This window comes from Phyllostomus hastatus, unplaced genomic scaffold (assembly GCF_019186645.2).
Source record: "Phyllostomus hastatus isolate PE091 unplaced genomic scaffold, TTU_PhHast_1.1 phas_contig_29, whole genome shotgun sequence".
Taxonomy (NCBI): Eukaryota; Metazoa; Chordata; class Mammalia; order Chiroptera; family Phyllostomidae; genus Phyllostomus; species Phyllostomus hastatus.
Window position 1 is genome coordinate 46,552,228 of NW_025333835.1, and position 25,676 is coordinate 46,577,903.

At 59.6% G+C, this 25,676-nt stretch overlaps 1 protein-coding gene across 5 annotated transcripts; it reads right to left on the bottom strand.

The window, feature by feature from the left end:
* Nucleotides 1-801: 801 nt before the first annotated feature.
* Nucleotides 802-24,784, bottom strand: SPART (spartin). 5 transcript variants are annotated; one of them, XM_045839164.1, is made up of 10 exons: nucleotides 24,661-24,784; nucleotides 24,124-24,190; nucleotides 10,602-11,422; nucleotides 9,246-9,443; nucleotides 5,442-5,609; nucleotides 3,822-3,945; nucleotides 3,028-3,222; nucleotides 2,608-2,766; nucleotides 2,432-2,522; nucleotides 802-1,918 (listed from the first exon to the last, which is right to left on the bottom strand). In XM_045839164.1, the coding sequence occupies exons 3-10, from the start codon at nucleotides 11,418-11,420 to the stop codon at nucleotides 1,645-1,647; spliced, it is 2,028 nt and encodes a 675-aa protein (XP_045695120.1). In that variant the 5' UTR covers nucleotides 11,421-11,422; nucleotides 24,124-24,190; nucleotides 24,661-24,784; the 3' UTR covers nucleotides 802-1,644. The 5 variants fall into 5 exon arrangements, with proteins under 5 accessions (XP_045695120.1, XP_045695117.1, XP_045695119.1 ...); XM_045839161.1 differs by lacking the exons at nucleotides 24,124-24,190; nucleotides 24,661-24,784 and adding an exon at nucleotides 16,443-16,577; XM_045839163.1 differs by lacking the exons at nucleotides 24,124-24,190; nucleotides 24,661-24,784 and adding an exon at nucleotides 16,287-16,401.
* Between the last annotated feature and the right edge of the window lie 892 nt (nucleotides 24,785-25,676).

Below are 25,676 nucleotides of genomic sequence, written 5' to 3' on the forward strand. Positions count from 1 at the left end.
CCACCACGCAGGCCTCCCCTGGGCTGGGCAGGTGGAGTGTGTGGCCCCTTCCTCCTTCACAAAACACGTGCGTGCAGTTGAATTCCAGCACAGATGTCACTCACCGAGAAGCGGCCTGGCCGTTAAATCTGAAAGGCCACGCCCAGCCGAGCGCAGAGTGGAGGAGCACAGCAGCCACCCGGGTGCCCAGGGAACAGCCCGGTCTCCCACCCTCTGGCCGGAGCTCACTCTGCAAACTCTCAGCCCCGCCATGTGTCATCCCAGCTCTGACACGAGGCGGGGAGTGGCTGGGAGCTCCTCACCGAGTGTCTTTCCGTGGTAACCAGCCCAGGACCCCTGGCCTCGGGGAACAACCCCACCAGTTCTGCGTGCTCCTCAGTCGCTGCCCGGGCCAGGAGTGTCTGAGCCCAAGCAGCTCAGACAGCTCGTCCACCAAGTGCCTCGCTGGGGCGGGGCCACGTGAGCTCCAATGTGAGCTAAGTAGCTGTTGCAGGTTCAAAACCACCCGAGCACGGACAACGAGGAACACCAATGGCAGCTCTGAAAACCGGTGAACGGGACTGCAAAGCCACAGGCGTCTGCCCGCCCGCGTGCTGCTGGTTCTCGGGGCTGCGGGGCCCTGCCTGCCCCCCAGGTGCACTGGTGGTGCGCGCCCACCACCCACGGGCCCAGCCCGGCGCCTTCACGTTCTGTACGTTGACTGTGAATAAGAGCTTTTCTTTCCAATAATCTGTTTATTAGCTTTTTAATACATAAAATTCCAACGACTGAACTCCAAAATAAAAATATATTTACCACCCATAAACTTAATACTGTTTATATTTGTTTTTATATATATGTATTTGTTCTTTACAAAGTGTTAGCTTTTTGGAAAAACTTGCAGGAGTGGACACAGTAAATGATTTCTCACAGCGCTTTTGGTCCAACTAAGCCAATTAATGATCACTTTGAGTGTTAATGCCAGTCGCACCCCCACACTTCCCAGACCCCCCCCCCCCCGTCAACCCCGTTCTACACCGGCACCCGACTCCGACAGCTGCCTGTGTTCGCGTGAAGCCGGAAAGGCCGCTCATCTCGTTTCCACTGAAGAGGTGAGCGCCCAGATAACGCTACAGAACTTCACCTTATTGTTCACGATTAGTCTATTCCCTGTTTTGAAAAAATGTTTAAATGTTACTTGAGAATTCTTTTAGTTTGGGAATACACTGTTTACTTCAGTGACGTACTGTGACCCTGACCAGCGTGCCCCAAACTTCACAGTTAGTGCAAAAAAAGGAAACGGTATTTTAAGTCAGTCCTTCCCGGTACAAGTAAAACTGAGGTTACTAAATGCTAAATTTTATGTAAATATATAATAATCTCCTACTTTGCTTTCTGAAAGAGAGCAAATACAAAAATAGTTTAGTTCCAGGTTTAATGAGGGCACGTGTTGTTATTAGCCTTGTTTTAACTGCAAAGCCTTAGCCACAGGTAGCGAAAAAATAAACTCACTGAGAATGCAAGAGCGTATTTCTCAAGGCCACATGAAGGAATTCCGACTCTTCTCCCTGCAGGCACTCGCGGGACAACCGCTGGGAAACGGAGGCACCGGGACCCGGCTCACCCCGAGCACCCCGCTCTCGCCGCCGCTGCCCCCCACGGGCGTCATGGGCCCTTCTTCCGGGCCTCACTCCCCTCCCTGTCCTCCGTGGGCGCATCCCTCCCCGCTTTCCCGCTCGCCGGCGCGCCCCCCGCGGGGGCGCCCCCCTGGGAGGGGTCGGCCACCCGGTATTCCTCCAGGAGGGTCTGCCCGGTCTCCTTGGCCGTCTTCTTCACCATCGCTTTGATGCCCAGGTTGTCCAGGTTGTAGGCGGCCACGCCCACGTTGATGGCGGAATTCACCGCGTCGTGCGTGGCTTCCCCCGCAGTGTGTCCGTACCTGTGGAGGAAAGGTGGGCACGAGCTCGGGGGAAGTGCACACGCGTGTGCACACGCACGCACACACGCACACACACTGCGGTCTGTCTCCGGAGTCCTGCCCAGTCACGCGGTCAGCACGCGATCCCTGAGAGCGGAATCCGGGGCGAGGCCCACCCCACGAACCACGGGGACACGGGAGAGAACGGGTCGCACTGCACTGGGCCCGCGCCTCCTCCCCTGGCCAGGGCTGCGCAGGAAGCGGACCCGGCCGGCCGCGGCCAGCGTGAGGGGACTGTGCTTGCGCAGAGGAACCAATGGGAACGGCAGGGGCGGCGGCTCCCTGCCGCGAGTCCCTCCCACCCCCAGCTCCTCCCCGCCCCGGGAACACGAGACCGAGGGTCCGAGGAAAACAGCGAGTGAAGGCAGTTACCAGACCCTCAATAAAAACCACCGGACGGCCAACGTAACCGTCCTGGGCCGCACAAACAAAGGCTGCCCGCGGTTTCGAGCTGAGACGGGGAGCCCGACTTACTTGTGCCGGACGGTCTGCACCGTCTCTGCGGACACGTTGCTGACGATGCACTTGGCCGCGCACTCCAGCCCCTGCCAGACCGTGGAGAACCCTGCGGACACGGCGAAGGGTGAGGGCACGTGGCTCGCGGCACCCAGCACCCGGCCCGGGCGGTGAGGCGGCCGCCCCGGCGCTACCTTGGACGCTGCTGGCCGCCACGACCAGGGCCCCGTCCAGCGGAGACTTCCCGTCCCGGTCCTTCCGGAGCGACTCCGGGAGGAGCTTGCCCCCGTGCTTCTTCACGTGCGGGGCCAGCTCCTTCCCCACGCAGGAGGCCACGGTGCACACGCCGTCCACTAACACGCCGTTAAATAAAATAAAAACAGAAACAAGATCACTTAAAAGTGCACTCCTGCCTCAATTCCCCGCTGCCAGCCAGCCACACCCTCACGCGGGCGCCCCGGCGGGCGGCCCCCTGGGAACCCCGTGGAGCTGCTGCGTCCGGTTCCCTGCTCTCACGGCCGGCCCTCGCGGAGGGAGCGCGCAGACTCTGCCCTGAACTGAGGGGTCACGCTCCGTTCACCCGAAAAGCAGCCCAGGCACCGGAGGCACGTTACCCAGGAACTGGCTGACTTTGGCGGCCCCGCCGGTGGCCTGCTTGGCGATGTGCAGGCCCCGGCGCATGGCGGGGCCCACTTCCGCCGGCTTCTCTTCCGGCTGAATCCGCTCCCGCAGTTTGGAGGCGCCTTTCTGGATGGCTTTGCCCGTGAACTCGGCCCCTTTGACGAGGCCCCAGCTCACCCAGGAAGCGCCTGTGAAAAGGAAATGTCAGAGTGCACAGCGCTACCGGCTGACCTTACCTTCACACCCTTCCACAACTGGCCAGCCGGCAGGAAGAAGGCCCGGTTGTTCCAACCCCCGACCCCACACACCCCCTGCCCTCCCGGCCCCTCTGCCCTCGCAGTCCTCTGCCCAGAAGGAGCACCCGCGTCTTCTCCTGAGCGACTTCGGCTTGAACGCAGCACGGGCGCCCGGGAAAGGGTGCCGTGTCCCCGCTCCCGCCGCTGACCTGCGGGCACCGCCCGCCGCCCCCCACAGCGCTCGCGGCACTCCAACGGACTGAGGGTCCGGCATTCGATCAGAGGGGTGTCCGGGGCGCCCAGCCGTTAGGGCGCAGGGGAGGAGCCAGCAGACCCCGCGGCCCCTCCAGAATCTCCACGAGCCCCCCCCCACGGTGAGCCGGCCCCGTGGATGCTCCAGCCCCCGGAGGACCCTCTGCAGAGCCCTCGGACATCCCGGCAGGGGACGCTCTCCGGAGACCTCTGAAGGCCGGGCCAGCCCCGCGCGGTCGGGGCCCGGGGCCGCCGCGCAGACCCGCAGGGAGGAGAGCCGCGGCCGCCGGCCGGCCTACCCGTCAGGATGCTCTGGGCCACCTTCTCGCTCCACTCGGGCAGCTCCCTCGCCTCCTCTCCGGGGACGGGCTCGCAGGGCACCATGTGGCTCAGACTGACCTCCTCGCTGGAAGCACCTCCGGCCTGAGGGGCAAGCACACGTGGAGACGTGAGCCGGCGGAGCGCCAGGGAGAGGAGAAACCGTCGGCCTTATGCAACAGCACATGACGTGGCAGACGACCACGTCTGCAGCCCAGCCGGCCAGCGGCCACTCACGGCACCGGGCGCCGTGTGCCTCGGCGCCCTCGGGCGGGCGGGCGGCCTCGGTCTCATGCGCTCCCCCCGCCGGGCGAGTGAGGCTCCCGCGGCCGCCACGCCCCCCGAGCAGCGCCCACCGTCCTGTGTCCCTGTCTGCACCGGCGTCTCCCTTCCCTGAGCAGAGCGGGAGCCCCGCTCACCCCGTCACCCCGGGACACGGGGCGCAGTCAGCGGGGAAGGTGCATCCGGATGAACCGCTTCCGGCAGAAATCGAGTCACAGGGAAAAGACCCGCACGCCGCGCCCCCCGCCTTCCCACTGGGACAGAGAGGGGGACACGGAGGCACCGGCACCTGCCGACCCGCAGCTGCCCCCAGGACACTCCGCTTCCAGCACAGAGCACTGGAACGCCAGACGTAGGACACTAGAAGCCAAACCGGAACTCCCGCGCGGGGAACAGCCGCTCGAGGCAACCCAGACGCAGCGCGAGCGCCCACCCACCAGGCTGCCCTCGCTCCGGACTCACACACACCCTGTCTTCCTCCCTCCACACGTCCGTCCACGCCGCCCTGCTGCCGAGGGTCCCCCCACCTGCCGCCCGTGCGGCCAGCCCTCCCCCGTCCGCCGGGACTCATCCCGGCCCCTGGGCCCCTGGCAGGGTCTCTCCCCCAGGGCCCCGCACGGGCCACACGCACGGGCAGGGCCGGCCGTCAGAGGGAAGGCGCCGCCCAGCTCGGCACGCAGCCTGCGCCCCTCCGTCCAGTTGGGGGTCGTGCTGGACGGACACTCAGTCCGTCTGTCCGTCCGTCCGTCCGTCCGTCCTCCCCACCAGGCCGTCGGTCCCTCCTGAGAAGAGGCGCTCGATTCCCGCTCCCCCGCCCGCCCCGCGTCCCAGCCCCCAGGGACCTGCACTGACTCGGACCCAGACCCGCTGCTCAGGGCGCCCCCCACGCCCGGAGTCCGGGAGACGGAGGAAGAAGAAAGAGCAACCGGCCACGGGTCCTCGAGCCCAGCGGCCCTGGCGACCGCCCGCGCGGCGACGGGGCTGAAGGACGGCGGCTCTGGGGACAACCGCGCCCCGCCCCCGACAATCTCGGTGCACACGGGGGTGGGGGGGGAGACACCACGAAACAGAGAAACAGGTGCATCATTAACACAACAGGAAAATCTCAAAACCAGGAAAGTGTCTACCCCCAGACACGGAGCCCTTTAAGACGCTCCCGGTGACGACGGCCGGGAGAGGGGAGAGCGGAGGCTGCCGGTGATGGTGACGGCCGTCCGCCGGTGCTGCTCCGAGGGCGGGGGGGACCCTGGGAGTCCCGGACCCGGGCGGGCGACGGGCACCTTCCGTCAGTGGGCAGGGCACCCCCCCCCATGGCTCACCTTTTTACCCTGCCTCCCTTTGGGCCGCAAGTCCTGGCCGCCCTGGTCCCTCGAAGGGCCCACGGGTCTCCCCTCGGGGCCGCTGGCATCCTTCTGCGGCTCAGCGGGGCCCCGGGCGCGGCCGGGGGTCTGGAGCGTGTCCTCTCCCTCCGCCCGGTCCCAGCTCGCCTGGGGGGAGAGCACTGGGAGTCAGCCCGACTCCCCAGGGACCGCGCGCACCCCGGTGCCTCGGCCCGGACGCCAGCGTCCGATGGTCCCACTGCGCACGACACAGCTTCCGTCCGACCCGCCCCCAGCCCCCAACCTCCGGGCTACCGAAGCCCAACCTCAGGAGACGCGGGATAGAAGACTTAGGGCGGACACACACACACACGAGAGTAACTGACTCTACGGGCAATCAGCTAAACCCAAGGGCGGCTTAACCACTCGGCGCTGCTGGGAAGCGCACCGCTGGGCTCTCTGCACTCAATACTGAAGGCGTTCTCCGGCACCCACCTGCTGAAGGAACACTCACGGGTGACAACAACCATCAGGGTCCCAGCTGCAACTACCTTGTGTTCACAGCTGGGGGGGCAGGGGGGCAGGGACCACAGGGCCCAGGAAAAGGACACGCGACCGAAAAACAAACTCGAGGGAGAAGTGAGCGTCTGACCGGAGAGCCGGCTGACGTCCCTCCTGCTGCCGGGGGTGGCAGGGGCGGGGCCCCAGGGCTGAGCCCCTGAAGGCCCCCTCGCCCCGCCAGTGCACCCGGGCAGACAGGGGCCTGAGGCTCACACCCACGCCGGCCTCTGCGGCCACAGGACACGCCCTCCCTCTGGGGCCGTGGGCGCTGTTAACCCAGACCAGACGCCAGCACGACTGTGGCCCCCGCCACGTGACACACACACACACACACACACACACACACACACACACACACGTGGACGTGGCTGCCGCCTTCCCTGAGCTGGAGCTCGTGCCCGTGACCTCTGCTCCCTGAAACGCAGGCACGGGTTCAGAGTGCGCTCTCCTCCGGAGAGACGGGAACAAGCCTCTCCGACCTGCAGTCGGAGGGGACCACCGTCGACCCTGGACCTCACGGGCGGCGGGCGGGCGCTCCCTGCGGCTGCTCCTCGCCAGGTGGCCCAGCTGGCGGGGCAGGGGCGGGGAAACACCGCGCTCCCCTCTGCCCTGGACCACGTCCAACCACAGGTAAAGGTCAGACCATCACCCCTGCGAGCCGCCGGACGCCTGGCTGAACAGAACCCCCGACGCTGAGCGCAGGAAGACGCAACATGGAGGGGGCGGGGGGGGGGCGGCGGCTGAGAACAGCCCCCCCCCCCCCCCCTGCACCCGGCTGTGCCTGTCAGCGCCGGGGCAGACGCCTTCCGGGCTCGACGGACCCGACCGCTCTCCAGGGGCAGCAGACTGGCTCGCCCACACCCCCCCCCCGCCCCGAGCACCAGCAGGGGGACAGCGGCTTAAGAAGGACCAGGGGCGGGCGCACAGGGAGGACACGGGGACACAAGTGTCTGGCTTCGGAGCGAGGGCTGGAGGGGCAGCTCTCTCCCGACAGAGTGCCAGCAGCGCCCCGTGCCTTTGCCGACCTCCCGGGGCGTGCACCCCCGCCCGTCAGCAGCCGCTCCTCAGAAGCTGACCCGCGCTGCAGACTCCCCCAACGTCTCTGAAGGGCCCGCGCCGCCCAAACGGGCACAACGGCCGCTGCGTGCCCTGCTGCGCTCGCCCCGGGGCCCCGAGCCCGGCACTGGTGGCCGCTGACCCCAGTCTGCAGCACGGCCTTCCCGGGGCCCCCCAGGCCGGACCCAGGCAGCTCCCACCAGGCAGCCCTGGGCTGAGCAGCGGACTTTGGCAAGGACCGGAGTCCCCCGCCCCAGAACCAACACATCTACACCTGGTGGCTGGCCTGGCTTCAGACCACACCAGGGCACCCACCGACCAGCACCACACGCACCAGGGCACTGGCCGACCAGCACCACACACACCAGGGCACTGGCCGACCAGCACCACACGCACCAGGGCACTGGCCGACCAGCACCACACGCACCAGGGCACTGGCCGACCAGCACCACACGCACCAGGGCACTGGCCGACCAGCACCACACGCACGACACCAACCAGTGGGTGCAGCAGGCACCAGTGGCCAGGTGCAGCGAGTCCTGCTCTGCAGGGTCACCTCCTGCCCAAAAGCTTGTCTGCTGTCGCCGTGGCCACTCCTCAGGGCCACTCCTCAAGGCCACTCCTCAGGGCCACTCCTCCGGCCGGTCAGCTGAGGGTCCCCCTGCCCCACTGACGTGCTAACAGCCATCGGGGCTCAACGGCGCACCTGGCTCAGGTGACGGGGAGGTGCACCACGGGGCCCAGACGAGGGGACACAGCAGCAGGGCCCAGGTGGAAGAGAAGGACCCAGCTCCAAGAGAAGAACCACATGGAATGGGGACAAGCCACCTCCTGGACTTGGAGGCGAAAACACGGGGCGCAGGGACGCTCGGGGCCTCGGCAACAACGTCCCCCCAGAGGACAGGAAGCGTCGACAAGGAGGCAGAGGCGGTGAAAGGATGGGGGGGGGGCAGTGGGGGGCACAGGGGCCGGGATGGGGGGCCGGGGAGCATGGGGGGTTGGACGAGGCTGAGGAAGTGACGGCCGGAAACTGCTGGGGGACGCAGGCGCGAGAGCCCAGGAAGCACAGCGAGTCCCACCCAGGACGCACCCAAGAGGGCCGCGCCGAGACAGCTGGGACTGACACGCCGGAGGCTAGAGACCAGCGGAACCCGCAGAGCAGCGGAGAAAAGCAGTCCGTCACCCAGACTGCACGACTGTCAGCTGGTTTCTCCACAGAAACGTTTCCGAGCGGGGGAGGGGGGGGTGTGAAATGTTCGTGGTGATGACAAGCAGGGGCCGGCGGCCAGGGCCGTGCGGGGCCCAGCCAGGGACACAGAGCTCCCCAACGAGAGCGAGCGGCAGGAGCACCCTGGAAACCAGCGCTACACGGGGTGTGGGAACGTCCTCTTGAAAAAGAAGGAAAACTAAAATACAAGCACGAAAACATCGCAGAGAAAAAGTGCTCACTGGCACATTGTAACAGCAGCGGGTGGACCCGCAGGAAAGGCAGGTCGGAGACCCCGAGGATCCCGGGAACCCCCGCAGGAACACGGGCCGGCACACACACAAAGGACGTTAGGAACGGTTACAAGACAGGCAGGGCGGGGCTGCGTGCGAGGGGCAGGGACCTCAGGACGAGCGTGAATGTGAGTGCCCTTCCACGGGGGAGCTCCGCGCCCTGGGCACCGGCGCAGGCCCACGGCCCCGGGACAGTGAACATGTGTGTCCGAGAAGCGGACGAGCGGGGGGGCGGACACGGACCCTCTGACCCCGATCGCGCTCCGCAGACAGTGTCCAGCGTGCAACTGGTGCCTCCCCGTGACCGAGACCGGGGAGGCCGGCCCGGCCGCGTGGTCTGCACGGGGGACTTGCCTTCACAGACGCCTCTCTGCCCACCTCGCACCCACCGGGTCCCCGCGGCGAGGAGCTCCCACAGCCTCGCGGGGGCACCGGGCCACCCTCCAGCCCCTGCTCGACTCCCACCCTCGTCCCCCGTTCGCAGCTGCACCCGCCCCGTGCGCACAACGGGTCGCCTGCTGCCCCGCTTCCCGCCGCGGCCCCCGTCGCTGCTCCGGGGCGCTCGCAGACCCGGGTCTGGACCTGGCTGTCGGCAGCACGGAGCCGGTGAGCAGAGCAGGAGCGCGGCTGCCCGGGCTTCCCCGCCACAGCAGGCTCCACACCCCCAGGCACCGCCCGAGGGGTCACCTGGAGCCGGAGGTCGGACATCTGCCTCAGCAGGTCCTCGAAGAGCTCCCGGTCGTCCTCGGGCAGCTCCGAGGACAGGACGACGCCCACGAAGCAGCCGGCCGCCTGCAGCATAGTGTCCGGGAACATGTAGGCCCCGGCGGTGCACTTGAGGACGGGCGACCGATCGGGAACCAGAGGGTACAGCCAGTCGCAGACCTGCAGGGGTTGGTCCAACAAACATCGATCAGTGCGCGGGCCTAGGCGTTCGCCGAGGCGCCGAAACTGCTCTCCCAGGAAACGGGCACGCCGAGGGCTGCAGGCACCTCACCGGGCCCCAGAGACCGCCCGGCACCCGCAGGCCCCCAGCGGAAACCGGCCCTCGCTACCTGATCACCCCACAAACCACGAGCAGCACCTCTGCTAAAGGTGCTCCCGCCCGCGGCCTCCGAGAGCCCACTGGGAACCGGGAACCGGGAACCGGAATGAGCCTGCCACCGCCGGCAGACAGCGGCAGAGGTAAGTCCTGGCTCTCTTCGCCGGGCCGACTGGACACCCCCTGGTGGCAATGAGTCAGGTCACACCGGTGTCAGGCGCCCGACAGGCACCTACTGACTCCATCTCCCCAAGTCCGCGGGGTCGGTGAGTGTGGAGGTTTACGTGGGGACTCGGCATCTCCACGCTGCGCACTGGTCGCCCAAGACCCGTGGGCAGGGCGCAGGCCAGAGCACGCCACGCAGCGTGTTGCGGGTTCGCCAGTGGGGACCCTGGGAAGGCCGACGCCTACTCAGCAGGGCTCCTGGGAGCTCCCCGGCGGTCTGCGCCCCGGCCCCCCACACCCCGCATTCGGGGAGAAGCCCCCACTCTTCCCGCCCTGCCGCAGCCCAGGCCCCGCCCAGGTCCCTACTCCCGCTGTTCGGATGCCGCTCAATGGCCACATCAGCGGAACCGTGCGCGCCCAGCAGCCGCTTCACAGCCCCGGTCAGTACCCCTCCTCTCCTGCCCTGGCCAGGCGGCTGAGTTGCCTGGAGCATTGCTGTCCTGTACCCCAAAAGGTGGTGGGTTCGATCCCCAGTCAGGGCGTGTACAGGAGGCAACCAACTGATGTTTCCCTCTCCCTCTCTCCCCACCTTCCTCCCTCTCAAATCAATAAACATGTCCTCAGGGGAAGGTAAAAAAATAAAAAGAAAAAGAAAGTCCATCAAACACAAACATGTACATTCGAAGCCCATAAATTTCAGGAGTGTATTTACAGAAGAACCAGAACTTAGAATGACTCTTTCGCGGTTACTGCCTTAGACACATCAGAAATACTAAGGAACAAAAACCACGTGCTGCGCCCCCTCCTCCAAGCAGGTGACGCCCTCCTCGGCTTACCTGAAGGAACCCCGGAGGGCGGTTCAGGACGGTGTCCAGGGAACTATCCAGGAACCGCACGATGCGGAGGTACCCAGGGTAGGAGGGCGCACTGACCTCCCCCGCGGGGTTCACGAAGAAGATCTGCACCCCGTTCGGGATCAGAATCAGCTCGTCCGCGTCCAGCCCTAAGGTCTCGAGGGGCGGCGGCTGGGAATGATTCCTGTAAAAGTCCTCTCCGACGGATGAGACCTCCCCCGACGCCGTCCCGTAGGACACGGTGTAGTGGCCCTCGGCCGCCTGGGGCGAGTAGGCGGGCGGCGCCTCCGCGGGGTGGCTCTGGGCCCCTACGCGCAGGGAGGTGGGGGCGGGCGGCGCCCCGGCGCCCGAAGCGCTTCCATTCGCTGCGGTGGCGGGCGCAGGGGCGGAGCCGAAGGCCGCAGGCTCCCGGCGCTTCTCCGAGGAGGAGGAGGACGCGTCTTTTGGTGGGAACTCTGGGCACAACTTGGGCACCTCCTGCAGGTCACCCCGCAGGGGTGTGGCAAGGCCCTTCTCGAGGATCTCCAGCCTGGTGCGCACGTTCTGCAGCGTCTCCCTCATTTTCTGCTGCATCTGCCGCGCGGACTCCCACCCGGGCCCCGCGCTACCCGGGTCCGCGGGGCACACGCTGATCCCTCTGAGCAGGTGGCCTATTCCTTGCTTATAGTGGTTCTTGGCCTCTTCCTTCTGACCTAACTCGTCCGTCGTCAGCCCTTTGTTGACGAAGAAAAAGGCCTTCTCGTAGGCTTCCTTGATGATCTTAATTTCGGCAGGTTCTCCATTTTGCGGCTCTTGCTCCATTTCTGCAAGACAGGTGATTACCTTTCATTATCTTACTTAACCATTTGCTTACTTATCGTGACTTTCTCCGCCTGAATACCCTGCAAGAGGCCAGCAGCCCCGCTCGCGGGGTTCCGCACCCCATTCCCCACCGAATTCCCCGGCCCACTGCCTGGGCCGCCGCCCAAAAGGCACCGAATATGCATGAGCTCAGCGGGTGAGTGGACGTTGTTGCTCAGTCCCGAATAGCGTTTAAATCCAAACCAGAAGAGAGTAAGGCAAAATACAACTACCAAGTGACTTTCCCGTTCCAGCTTCTAATAAATAAGAGCTCCCTCCCACACGCCTGTAAGGTGGGAACCAGAGGGTCCTTCTAAAACTCATGATATAAACACAGGTCGCGCCCAGCTACTTAAAAGCGAGGGTGAGCCACCCGCTGGAGATGACAGAAATGAGAGAAACACCTGGAGGAAGCCCCCGAGCCACCCCACCCCCGCTCAGAGGGGCAGGCGGCCCGCGGGCAGTCGGCCCCGCCCCTCCCACGGCTCCAACGCGGGTACTGAAACGGCACAACCGTTCTCTTCTGAGAAAAGGGTGCAGCTGCTTCACACGACGACACATGTAGCTGGCGTGTGAAAATCAACACGCTCTTCCCCCGGGGAGAGGGCCCTGAAACCACGGCGGCAGGACGACCCGTGGGTCAGAGAGGGCTCGTGGGGAACGGCGGCTGGTGCCGGCCCTTTGCTCGCCCTGCCCCCGCCAGTGGAGGACTGCGCAGGCGCAGACACTTCGGAAGCTGGCGTTCCTACGACAGCTCACCGCACCCGCACCCTTACCCCACCGACCGGCAACCCCCCGCAGCGGCGTGCAACCAGGAGAAATGAGTGAACACACGCACCAGAAACAGGCACAGCGACAGTCACAGCAACTTTGCTCGTGGAGGCCAAGAACCCGGGTGCCCACCCACAGGAGAAGGGATCAGGAGCGGTGTGTGTATTCATGCAATGCACTAACCCACAGAAACTGGAAAGTAAGCAAATAAGCCGAGGCCTGCCACACTCCCGATCTCTCCAACTCCTGGAGCAAAGGCAGCCGGATACAGAAGACCTCACACTGAGGCTACATAATGCATGAGTGGCCTGCCCAAGGGAGGCTGGGAAACAGGCGCCACTGGTGTCTGATGACAGAAATAGGGACAGGGCTCGCAGGTGGTGGGTCTGGGTTTGCAGGGGACACGAGGGGACCACGTTGTATGTGGAAATGCTCGTGATCAGCGTGATTGCATGTATAAACGATGCTTAAGCTATGTAAGTTTAAGATTAGTGCACTATATACACTTGTGTGTTATCCCTGAATGCAAGGACACAGGAGGAGGAGGAAAAGGCAACAGACGGACAGACAGACGAGTGGTAACTCACAAACCAGACCAGAGACGGCAGCAGCGAAGGCCAGCTGTCGGAGAGGGAACGCGGGGAGGGCGGGGCGCCGCACGTCACGTGACCTGCCAGAGGCGTGTGCGGAAGGGGCGGCGCTCAGTCCCCTCCGCGGAGGGAGCGGAAGTGGGGCTGGAAATCAAGGACTGATTAAAAGCCAAGGTGCGAATTCAGACCCCGGGATCTCTCCCACACCCAGCACCTGGACACCGTTTCTCTCCAGCCCCGAAGGAAGATCAAGATCGGATGGGGCAATTCAAGAGCAGAAGTAAACTGTCTTCGGACAGGGGGCTACCAGGAGTGGAGACGGGTGAGCGCCAAGAGCCGGAGGGTTCAATGACAACCGGCACGCCGGATTCCCAGACCTGCCGCCTCCTCTCCCCGGCCTGGTTCTCAGCGTCGTGGCGGCTGGCGCCTCTCCAGCAGGAACACTGGTGGCCCCCCGGAGGGAAGCCCCGAGGACGGTGACCCCGTCTCCTCTCCCCCAGGGCGACTCGGGCAGCCACCTCCAGAGCGCGGGAGACGCCGCGGCTGCCACGCTCACCCCGAGTCCCTCCAGCTGGCCTGCTGCTGCTCCTATCTTACACGCGGGAGAGCGCCGAGGGCCACAGAACAGGCGAACGTCTGGTGATAAGAAAAACCGAGAGCAGTGCCATTTGGTCGGCAGGGACGACACGCCTAGTGTGCGGCTGCGCCGGTGCCAAGGGAAGGAGCTCTTCCTGTCCAAGGACAGTGCCGGGTTCCATTGGGCAATGCTGACTACCATCTCATTAAGGCAGATGCCCGCTACACTCTTACTTTCATAGTTAATGGTTATATCAAAATGCATCAGCCATTATGCTGTTCTGAACAACTAGTACCACTTCTAATAACTCAATCCAGAAGGAATACAATTTGTAGAGTTAAAGTCATAAGAAATTTTTAAAACTAGTTTCAGCCCTGGCTGGTGTGGCTCAATGGCCTGTAAACCGAAAAAACGCCAGTTCAATTCCCAGTCAGGGCACATGTGTGGGTTGCAAGTCAGGACCCCAGTAGGGGGCGCATGAGAGGCAACCATACATTGATGTTTCGATCTTTCTCACTCCCTTCCCCTCTCTAAAAATAAAAATAAATCTTAAAAGACAAACCTGGCTTTGACTTATACAGGTATTTTTATTAAAAAGGTGTATGGCAGAAGATAAAAAGCTTTCAAGCATAAACAAATTACACTAAGGTAATCTGGGGGACAGGGGGCTAAAAATCAAAGTACAACTTCAAGAAAAAGGAACCAGGCAAAACATCACACTCGTTTAAAATTGATGGTGATGGAATAACACTGCAATACTGCACCCCTTCGGACACAGTTAAGAGTGATGTTCCAGTTTTACGCCACGTAAACATCAATACGTGGGGAAACGCATCCTTTGCAACTACCTGGAAGCATGATGTAAAATGCTATAAGTCAACCTAAACATGTGGGGTCAACAAAAAATGTGGGGGTTCATGCGCATATCAAAGCACCGCGTAGCACCCAATCTACACTGCCAAGGGAAACACACAGCGTCTCTGGCCCCTGGAAGGCGCCTTAATTCACTCCCTTCCATGACATTCTTCTGTACTCAGCACTGCTCTGAGCTTCTCTGAACTTTTAAATCCCTGGGAGTCTGCATGTGGCTTAGAAAACGTTTTACAGACACTGAGCCCAAGGGCAGAGCCAGTCAAGGGAGAAGACATTCACAGAGCTGGGCTCCATCACCACTGGACAAGGAAATGAGGTGAAACGTCGAATTGCAAAGACAAAGCTCTCACTCCGCCTCCCAGGGAGGGGAAAGAGAGAGGGCTGAAGGAAACTTGGGTTGCTCGTGGTAGGGCTGGAAGGCTCGAACTTGGTTCAAATCAGGCCTCCACAGGTGGCACTTGGAAGCAGAAGGCAGGCATGTAGCTGCCTTGAATCAAAATCAAAACCTGATCCCAGATACCAATGCTGCATTTAAGTTATTCTTTAAACTATCTGATAAAAGGAGTGAAATGCATGCTTCGAACAGCTGCGTGTGCGTACGCGCGCTTTAAAAGATTCAGGAGTATCACCAAATTCTGAACTGAACAGCTGGCCACTTAAGTCAGTCCTGTGAACACTATAGTAACAACCATCCCGGAAGATCACCGTGAGAAGCAGTCTTTAATAATGCAGCATGTATCTCCCTACAGTGCGCAGAAGTTCTCTAACGCCCTTTCCGGCCTTTATTAAAAATTAAAAACAAAACCAAAAACTGAGCAGGCACTTCCCAAATTAATTTCCTCCCAGGGCTTCCCACCCACTGTGGCCGGTCCCGTAAGCTACGCAATTAAGAGAAAAAGCTTGCAGTTTCAAACAGGTTTCTTATAAAGTCGCTCGCTGAGGTCTGTTATTAGAAAAGCAGAGCGTTACGTCTTTATTATTATTATTAATGGACGTGCTTCCATTGCTTTTTGCTAGTGCTTTTGGAAATATCAAAGAAAAACTGCTGTGTGCTTACATATTTAAGGCCATTATTTCAGAGGCCACGACGATCTTCCACACAAATTCTTTCCATTACAACACAAGAAAGCCAACCTGACCGGTCCTCCCGGGACAGAGCAAAGCAATCCGTGACAACGGGGGCGGGGGCGGGGGCGGGGCCGGCGCTCCGCGGCGCAGACACCACGCGTCCCCTTCAGGCACATTCCAAGAAAAACCTGTTCCAGACCCAGAAATCAGGTCGGAGGCCGGTCCCCCGCGGCGCTCGCCCCTAACGAACTGGGACAAACGTGCTCGAAAGAGTAAGGCCGCGCCCCCCACTCCCAGCGCCTTGGCTGCATTCTGCCGGCTGTTTCCTAAACAGAAGGCGCGGACCTTCCCCAAGCTTCAAGCATGGGGGGGAGGGTGGAGAACCCCGAGATTTTCGAAGCAAACAGCGGGGGCGCGGCAGCAAGAAGAGGCCGCAGATGCTCGCGGAAGCCGCCACCCCACGACCCGAGGGAGGAAGGGCCGAGTCTCCATCCTAACAGTCAATGGGGGGAGGTGGGGTGTGGAGCGCGGAGGTTCGTAACTAGGAGGTGGGGGTTAACCAAGAACGACTTCTTATACTATTCGCTTTGGAAAGTCCCCCCTTCACTGAAGAGTTCACCTCCAAGTTTTGGATAAAGCGCCCCCCCGCCCCCGGCCTTCCCTGCCCGCGTCCCACGTCCCATGACCGGCGTCCGCTCCGCCCCGCCAGGTCGCAGGGCCCGGGGCGCCACCAGCCGGTCCGCGCTCGCGGGGGCCCGCCCAGGGGGGAAGACGCCCCGCCACCCGCCGGCCCACCTGTGTCCGCCGGACTTCCGGCGCTTCCGCGCCGCCCGCAAAGCTCCCCGCCCGGCCGCCGCCGCGGCCCCGGAGGCCGGGTTCCTCGAGTGCGGCGGCGCGGCTGCGCAGCGCCCCCAAACCCGCGCCGAGTTCTCGGGGCGCCGGACTCACAAAGCGTTCTCAGCCGGGAGCTCCCGAGCGCGCACGTCACGCAGCCGCCACGCCCCGCCCCTCCCGTGGCCCTCGCTCCGCGTCGGGGTCAGCGCGCACACGTGACGCCCACGGCCTGATCCCTGCCGGCCCAGCCCCAGGGATGTGCACTGCCACCTCGTAAATGGTGTTTGGGGAGACGTCAGCCCCGGGGTCACCGTAAAACCGCTGGGGGTTGAAAAGGAGCGAGGACGGAAGGTCCAGAGAGAAGCGAGAGAACCAGCGGCTCGGTGCGCGCCCCGGTCGGGGTCCCCCGAGGCCAAGTCCAAAGCCCAAAGCCCAAGCGCCTGCGCACTCTCTGGCTCCCGCGTGAACCCTGGGCGGCTGGAGGGCGGTGAGAGCTCTGACAACTAGAGGGAGCCCTGGGCTCGGTGCGCGCGGGGGAACAAAGGCTGAGCCCTCCACTGTTCTGGAACCCGACCTTTGTGACCTCTGCAGCGGAGGCACCCACTCCGGGAGGCCACGGACCCTGGTAGACACGAGTGTGCTAAAAGTCTGTAGCAATACGGTAAAAAAAAAAACGTTACATTCCTCACCGCTAAGGATAAACAGCAATTGTGCTAATACCGCTGATGATTATGGAAGGCTACAAGGGGGAAATCAAAGTGACCATACTCTACCTTTCTTCAAAAGTTCTTTGAAATTAGTAAAACACAGTAGAAGAGAGATTTTTTTTTAAAGATTTTATTTATTTATTTTTAGAGAGGGAAGGGAAGGAGAAAGAGAGAAACATCAATGTGGGGTTGCTGGGGGTCATGGCCTGCAACCCAGGCATGTGCCCTGACTGGGAATCGAACCCGCGACCCTTTGGTTCACAGGCCTGCGTTCAATCCACTGAGCTACGCCAGCCAGGGCTAGAAGAGAGATTTTACACTCCGGAATAGATCTGCCTGAGCACATTACATGCATAAGCACAGTGAATGGAGCACCCAAAACTAGCTGAACGACTTATTCAAAGATGGCAGTGACTTAATTCCCGATGAATTATTATTCCTCTCAATCAAAAGTAATGGGCCGTGGCTGGCATAGCTCAGTGAATTGAGCGCGGGCTGTCAACCAGGCATCGCGGGTTCGATTCCCAGTCAGGCACATGCCTGGGTTGCAGGCCATGACCCCTGGCAGCAGCACATTGATGTTTCTCTCTCTGTCTCTCTCTCTCTCTCTCTCTCTCCTTCCCTTCCCTCTCCAAAAATAAATAAATAAAATCTTAAAAAATAAAAAAAGTAATGGATTGTACTGTTGGATGACTACTGGGGAAGGCTTTTAAATTCAAAAGTAAGGACTTTCGATAGCCCTCACAAATCTCAGGTAACAATCATCCAAAGAGAAAAACCTGTTAGGGAGGTATATGTACGTTAACACAGAAGTTTTAAATGATTTTGCTCTTACACCCCCTAAAAAAAATACTCTGACAAACTGACTGTGTACCTTCTCCCTCATTTTCTAGGTTGATCAAAGAGTTTCACCTGACTCACACAGTTCCAAGGGATGCAAACTGCCTTACTGTACATTGACATCCTAACACAAAAGCACATGACTCTTAAATGTAGCCATTCCGGGCAGTCTGACATCCATCATGCGGTTTGCAAACTGCTCTGTTAACAAGCTCTTCTTTAATAGGAAGTCGTACATGATTTCTTTTCTTCTTGAATTCATGTTTCCATGTCACTTCATGAGTTTTTATCCCAAAGTAATATTTCTTTATTCTGGAAGGTCTTTTATTGGCCACTACTTTGAATTAGAATTAAGTATATAAATTTAAATCTAATTTTAAAATTTTGCAAGAGCCTTAAAGACTAAAGTGTTTAAAACATAAAATTTCTATGCGCAATACCATCCTATGTGTAGAAAACCCGACATTTACTGCAAAGCCGCTAAAACCAAGTCCGTCAAGGTTTCAGGAGCAAAGACCGATGTACAAAACTCAACGTTATTTCTATCCACTTACACTCCAAATGTGGAGTCTTTCATTGACAATACTATAAAGAAGAATGAAATACTTGGGCATAAATTTAACAAAATAAGTGCAAGACTCGTACACCAAAAGCTCTGAAACGCCGTGGAGAGGGTTTACAGCAGACCTACGCGAGTGGAAAGCCCTTCCGTGGTCGTGGGGCATTGCTCTGACGGCTGCCCTCCTCAGATCCGTCGACAGAGGCAACACGTTTCCCACGATATCACAGGTGGCTGTTCTGCAAAGCCTGGCGGGCTCCCGCGGAGCGGAACTCCCGCGGGCAGCTACAGGACCCAGCGGAGCTGAAACGATGTTGACGGAGAGCGGTGCGGGAGGACTGACACTTCCTGCTTCAACAACCCACTGCAGTGCTGCAGTGACCAGTTCCACGAGTGACCAGCCCAGGGACAGACACGCAGGGACGGCATCGACCCCAGGAGAGGAATTCACTGCCCAGAAATAACCCCTCACTTCCACTGTCAGTCAACTTGCAACAGAGCGACCAAGGAAATTCAAGAGGAAAGAAAGAATCTTTTCAAGAAATGGCGTGATGCGAAATCCATTCCACAAGGGGAGTCTGGACCCCACCTCACATCCTACTCAAAAATTAACGCGAAACGGTTCACAGACCTACATGGACGAGCCCAGACTGTAAAGCTCTCAGGAAAGAAGCCCAGGTGAACCTTCGTAAACGCTGCCTGCATGCACCCGAACCCAGTGCGATGGGAACAGGCGTCCTTGGCGAAGAAGGTGAGGGTCTGCTGGTCGAGGACACGGGGGTCGAGCCCCGATTCCGGGTCAGCGAATGCTCAGAGACCCGGCCCCTCAGTGGCTCCGGGAGGACGGTCGCACAGGGGACTAAGGGAGCCAGGGACGCGCTCTGCACTGACGGGTCAGCGCCAGGGCAGGGGCGGTGTGGAACGCCGTTGCTCTGTCTGGTTCCGGAAGGCGGGGTCCTTCTGGGGCCGAGACACAGCTGAGGCCTAGAGGCTCGCTCTGGTTGGACTGGAACTCTGTGGTCCCCAGACCCGGGCGTGTTCCCGAGAACACCAGCACCCCGTCATCCGGAGGGACTGATGATTAAGGGCGTGGACATGCTGGGGACAGGGGGGTGGGTGCCTCAGGGTGCGGGGTGAGTGCAGTTCGAGTCAAAAGGACCAAAGGACACACGAAAGACATGAAGTTTCTGCGTGGTTATGATCTGAATTCAGCCATGATTTCTTAGATACGACCCCAAAATATAAACCAGTAAAACATAAAAATTGATAAATTTCACTCCAACAAAATTAAAACTTTTTTCTCTTCAAGAAACCCTCGAGAAATTGGAAGTACCACCCACAAACTAAGAGAAAATATTTGCAAATCATTATATCTGACGTGTATTTAGAATCCAGGGGTGGCAAAAGTAGGTTTACAGTTGTAAGTGTGCAAAACGGACTTAATGCTTGTATTGTTGTTTATTAATTATTGTACTATTGATTGGCACTACAACTGCAAACCGACATTTGCTCACCTATATAAAGAACTCATAACTCAATCGACAAGATAAGTGATACAATTTAAAAATGGGCAAAGAATTTGAATAAATGTTTCTCCAAAGCTGTACAAGTTAAGCACCTAATTAATAAAAGAACTATGTTATTTTTTTATTGTGATGTCTGGAGTATTTGTCAACTTTCTGAAATTTGTAAATTTTTTGCTTCACTTTTGGCATTCAAGATGAACATTTACTTGTTTCTAATTTTGCGTTTTCTTAGGGAAGGCCGCCCAGGCTACACAGGCCGTACGCCGCCTGGCTGCGCCCCTGCTGCCGAGGCTGAACGGGCCCCAGGAGTGGCAGAGAGCAACTGCTTGTATTCAAAAACACGCGCGGAGCCACCTGTAGCCTTCAGTGTGTCCGGCTGGGAAGAAACACGGGGTCAGACCGTCCGAACAGACGGACAAGGCTCAGAGCCTCCCTCTGCAACTAAACCCGACTAACCATCTGGAAGAGAGCGGAGGACCAGCAGACGCAGGAAGGTGACGCAGACGTCTGAAACCGCCAGCCCAGCTTCCCCGGTCTCCCAGTCCTGCGTCAGAAAGCAAACGGAGCCACTTCGGCCAGGAGCCGGCTGCACGGTGACTTCCACAACCATGTGGCTGCCACTGGTGTTTTCCAGTGGGCCGTCCCGTGCACCCCCAACAAGCCCCGGGTGTGCCCGCCTCACACGGTCGGCACAGCCTGAGAACACGGGCGGGAGGCATTCACAGGCAAGAGCCCTCTGCCACCTTTCCGCCAGCACGGGCCTCGGTCGCAGCAGCGAGCTGGCGGGGGTCTGACCCGGCCGCCTGCACCGCGCCCCGCGGCGGGGACGCAGCTGGGAGGCCAGCTGCTGCACCCGCTCCCAGCCCGCTTCCCGGCTGCGGTCCTCCCCGGATGCTCCCCAGAGGCGGCGCCTGCTCCAGCATCGGTGGAGACTTAGCAGAGGCGGGTCGTGTCTTGAAATGAAAAGGACGGTTTTCACATCCTCCCCACGCCCTACCGTGTGTCTGATTTAACAACACCCCCCAAACGCCCCGCCCTTCTCGGGCCTGTACCAGAAGCGTGGCTGGGTAAGACCGAGACAGACAGGAAGTCTTCCAAGTCTGGTTTATTGGGGTTTCGAGGGCATCTCTTCCTGCAAAGTACTGAGGACTGTGTTGTCATTGGCACTCCTGAGGATTTCTACACCCTGGACGATGCACCAGAGGAAGACCCGGGGAGGCAGGGGCCTGTGTGTTTCTTGCAGAAAGCAGTAAAAGTTTTAACACGGAAGGAGAAACAGGGAAAGAGTTGCTGGGAAATTTCCCACAAGAACCTAAAACCCGGACACCGGCTGTCTGGGGACTCCTATATCTCCCCGCAGCTCCAGTGTGGCACGTGCCCTCCTCTCCAGAGGCTGGTGGTGCACGTCACACACGGTGGCCGAGTGTCTGGACCACTGGTGCTGGGGGCGCTGGGCTGGACTCACCCTGACCTCCCAGCTGCCGTCACTTCCCCACGGTTTTCCCATCTGCAACATGGGGGTGAGAAGGATCTCACAGAATGGTGACTGGCCGAAATCCCTCATTTAGAGTTGGCGCTCAGTGCCGCTAGTGACACTGGATAGAGTCCCTCAATGAAAGACTTTCTTTAACGATTAGCAGAGGATGGTTTTGTTCTAAGCAAACCTGAACATTTTTTCATCTTGATTATCAAGAGTGATGAAGTTATTTTGTTTTAATCAAGAGTTCAATTCAGAGTGAAAAATAAGTACATGTAAATAGTATGTTTAACTCTGCCACAGTGCCACTAATGAAAACAGTAATATTATGCATGGGATCATTTTGATAACAAAAGTGTTCTCAGAAGAAAAACTACTTGTTAGTGGACTTTAGAAATGACATATGAATATATCCCTAGAGGGACCTCTGTCCCTAAAAATAAAAATGGCTCTTCTGCTTCTGCATCTCTTTCTTAGCCCGATGCTGAAAACCAACTTCTTTTCATACAAATTAATGAAAACGGAAATGTTTGAACAGGAGGTTAATTACTAACTATAATGAGCAAAGGTAATACATTTCTGAAATGCCAGTGAGTTCCTGACAACCAGGAAAGACTTTCTTTACTGTAATTGGGGGGGGAGGGTCCATTTGAACAGGACTGTTGGGTTTAGAAAACCCCAGGTACGGAATGTAACTTTCTTCCCTAGGATGGAAAGCCACCGTAGCATCAAAACCAGCAGACACTGAGTATCAGGCAGAAAGTGCGGACCAAGTAGTTTTTTAGGCTAAGAAAGTGTCATAGTCATATAGAAGATGCACTTAACATGTTACACATTAAGATATGATCATGTTGTTCACATCTCAATATACTCTTATCACCAAATACATAGCTTATATAAAACACGCAGACATTAAAATCTACTTTGAATTCTAACTCTGATGGTTACGATAGCAAAATTATAATTATGCATCTCACCAGAACTGCATAGTTAGTGAGAAAGTCCTTTCTATCCTCCACTCAGCTTTCTTAATTACAAGGCCAAGTATCTTTTCTTTTTGATAAAAATTATGCACCTGTTGGTCAGCTGAGTTTGTTTTTCTGCCACAGTTCATTACTTGTTCAAGAATTTAGTGAAGATTTTTTAAAAAGCCATTAAGTATTGCACAAGTTATCAGAATTTATATGTACACACATAAAATATATATATATATCAGTTTATCTGAATTACTCTCTAAGATCTAACCAGAGGACTGCAATGATTTAATTGTGAATTATAAGGCAACACAACAATAAAATCATAAGCCACACGTCATTTCCTTTTGCCAAGTTTAACAAAGTGGACGGAGAGAGAAGATGGTAACACGTCCACATAAGAAACGTCCAGACCCGTAACAATTTTTATGAGTTTATTTGAGCCAAACCGACAGCAATGGCCAGGAAGCAAAATCTCAACAAACTGAGGAAATGCTACCGAAAATGGCAGTTTTACCACTGATTTTACACATTAGAATCAAAGGGGAAGACATAAAGGGATTACATGAAATCCAGAGGTGATCGATTAGGGAGGGGGCGGGGAAAGCAAAACAGGGAAGCCCCCGGGGCTGGACAAGAAGTAAAACAGACTCAGCTTTCTCCACGTAGGCGGGTGCAGAAGGGTTGCCGGGTAACAATTACCGGACAGCAACCCTGGTTTCCGCTCCGGTAGGAGCCCGTGCCCTGAGGGGGGTGGACAAAGGGAATCATCCGGACATTCCAAAGGTGTGTTATCATAGAGGCAAAACAGGCTCAGTTCAGGTAAAGACCGACCTTTGTCCAGGAAGCTACCAGCCGAGGACTTGTCTACCCGCCCGGACTTGCTCTCAGGAGGAGGTCAGTTCAGACTGCCCCCCGGGGCAGGGGTTACCTCCGGTCTTCGGAAGGCCCTCCGCAGGCCTCCCCTGCACGGCCAGGTTTACTCTGTGACCCCCTTTCCGTCCACCCAGGTAACTGGTAACACTAACATTCTACATGCATGCAGGCTGGCCTAGGCCGCAGCTCCTCACACGGGAGGAGTTAAGGAGAAGGGGGAATGAAATACTGGGAGTCCGCCTGCCTGTTTCCTTGTTGAAGGGCATTTTCAGACCAAAGACGGCTAAGAGCCCCTGGGCACCTCAGTGCCCTTGTCTGGGGTCCTGACCAGATCTGAGTGTGTGTGTGTGGGGGGGGGGGTTGCCCAACCTCCAGGAGCTGCCTCTGCCCTAGCCCAGCTGCCCTTCCCCCACCTCGAGCTTCGCCCTCAGGAAAGATGACCAGGAGGACAGGCCCCAGGCACCAGCGCTGCACTGGCTCCTTCGTTTTGGAAGAGGCCGGAAGGGTGAGGCCTTCGGTCACTTCTGTAGGGAAAACCAGATCAAAAGCGACCTGGAGAGGGCCCGACCAGGGGCGCACAGGGAGATCCTATCCCGCCAGAGCAGCCCCCGCTCTTGGCAAAGACTTGCTCCGGGGTCGATGATGACTTTACCCCTCAGACCAGCCGCCTGCGTCTCCAGAAACCACAGCAGCGCTGCCGGTAGTGGGGGAGGGCTCCCGGGAAGACTGGAAAACTGAAAGCGGCCGAGGCGGGGGAGGGCAACCGCCGTCTTCCTCCGCTCGGGAGGCTTGCGGCCACGCAGAACCTTCGTCCCGGCCGGCCTCCGACTCGGGGCTGCAGCCGTCCGCACGTTAGCACGGCTCGCCAAGGGCATGGATGCCCGGCTTGCAAGGGGATGGCCCCCCACGCGCTTCCGGTGAATGCAACTCGGTGATAAACGCACAGAAATTGGTTTCCTATTGAACAAGACCCGTTTCTGCGCTGCTCCTACCTCCAGCACAGACTTCCGAGATGCTTTTCGGCGTCCCACTAACATCCGGTCAATCGAACGCTTTTCTCTGCATTGGAAAAAATAATGCAGTTAAAGGTTCTTTTACCTGGTTTGCCAGGTGCCAGGGCTCCCAGGTGTTAAGAACCGTCTCTCTTCCCTTCCTATCCCGACTCCTACCCTCACACAAGGCCCCCTGCTTCCTCTCCAACCCACCGTCCCCTCCTCCCGCCTCCCCCCCCCCGCCCCCCCGCCAAAGTCTCAGGCTCTGTCGCGCCACCCGCGTTCCTTCCTCTTCCTGGGCCACTAGCTCGGCGTTCCTGGGCCGGCTTTACGCAGTGGCTCCCAGGACCCGTCGGGGAAGACCTCTTGTGGGCACTGCGAGCACCACGTGGGGCCCTAAATCCCCAAATCTACCCTCCCTCCCTGCCGGGTCCCGTGCACTGGAATCCAGGCGCCCAGGCGCTGCCTCTGGTGCTCAGAGACCCAAAATGACCGAAGGCACGGCGCCACCGCGGATCAGGAGGCCGCGACTCCTACCTGGGGCCGAGCCGCGATTCCGAGGCCCCTCTGTGCGAGGATGTGCAGGTGTGTGCACCGGGGCCGCAGAGCGAGCCACGCCGTCCGGCGAGCGCGGCCGGGGCCCCGCGTCGCCCTCCCGAGCCAAGGTTCTCGGGAACGGGCCGCGGGGAAGACGTTGGCGGGAGGAGTTAGCGGCTGTTGGGAGAACCGGTCTGCGTAAACAGTCCCTTCCAAAGCCCTGGCCATCGCGGGGTGGGCCGCCTTCCTCCCACCCAGGCCGGGGGCGCCGGCCAGCGGGGCGCAGTGCGGACCGCGACCTCCCGCCGGGCAGGGCGGCGCAGGAGCGGGGAGCCGCCGCCCGTTGGCCCCGTGGGGTCCTGAAGGCAGAGTGATCCCGGAGCTGCGGCCGGGAGCTCGACGGGTGAGAAGGTCGCCATGGTGACGCGGCCCCGGCCGCGCACGCCGCTGCGGTTGGCATGGGAGCGGCGCCGCGGGGCCCGGGAGCACCGCTGATTGGCTGATTCAACAGACGCGGGGGGCGTGGGGAGGAAAGTAATTAGCGCTGAGTCCCCAGGCTGCAGCCGCTGGGAGTCCGGCGCCCCCGCCGGAATCTGTCTGCAGCGTGTCCCCTCCCGCCCCCGCCCCCCCACCGCACAGCGGCGACACCTCCTTCCCAGTCCGCCCCGCCCCGACAGTGCACTTGCTAATTGTTCGGGACCTGTTTAGACCAAAGGCGGAGCGGAGCGACGCCCGAGGTGGGGCCTTCCGTCTGGAGGACGACCCCTGCTTGGCCCTTGGGAAGGGGACGTTCTTTCCCGCAGTGAAGTATCCGCGGTCTTTCCCCTGCGGGCGGGGCGGGGGGGCTAGCCTTGCAGCGGAAAAGACTAGGGCTGTAGGTTTAGACCCCCAAGAAAAGTGGGGCCCTGGTATCCCGGCTTGGAGGTTTGTCAGGCTGCCCGCGCCTTGCGGCCTCTACCAGGTCTTGGAAGAAGCGTGGGCCGACTCAAGTCGCTGTTATAAGGGCAAAGCAGCGT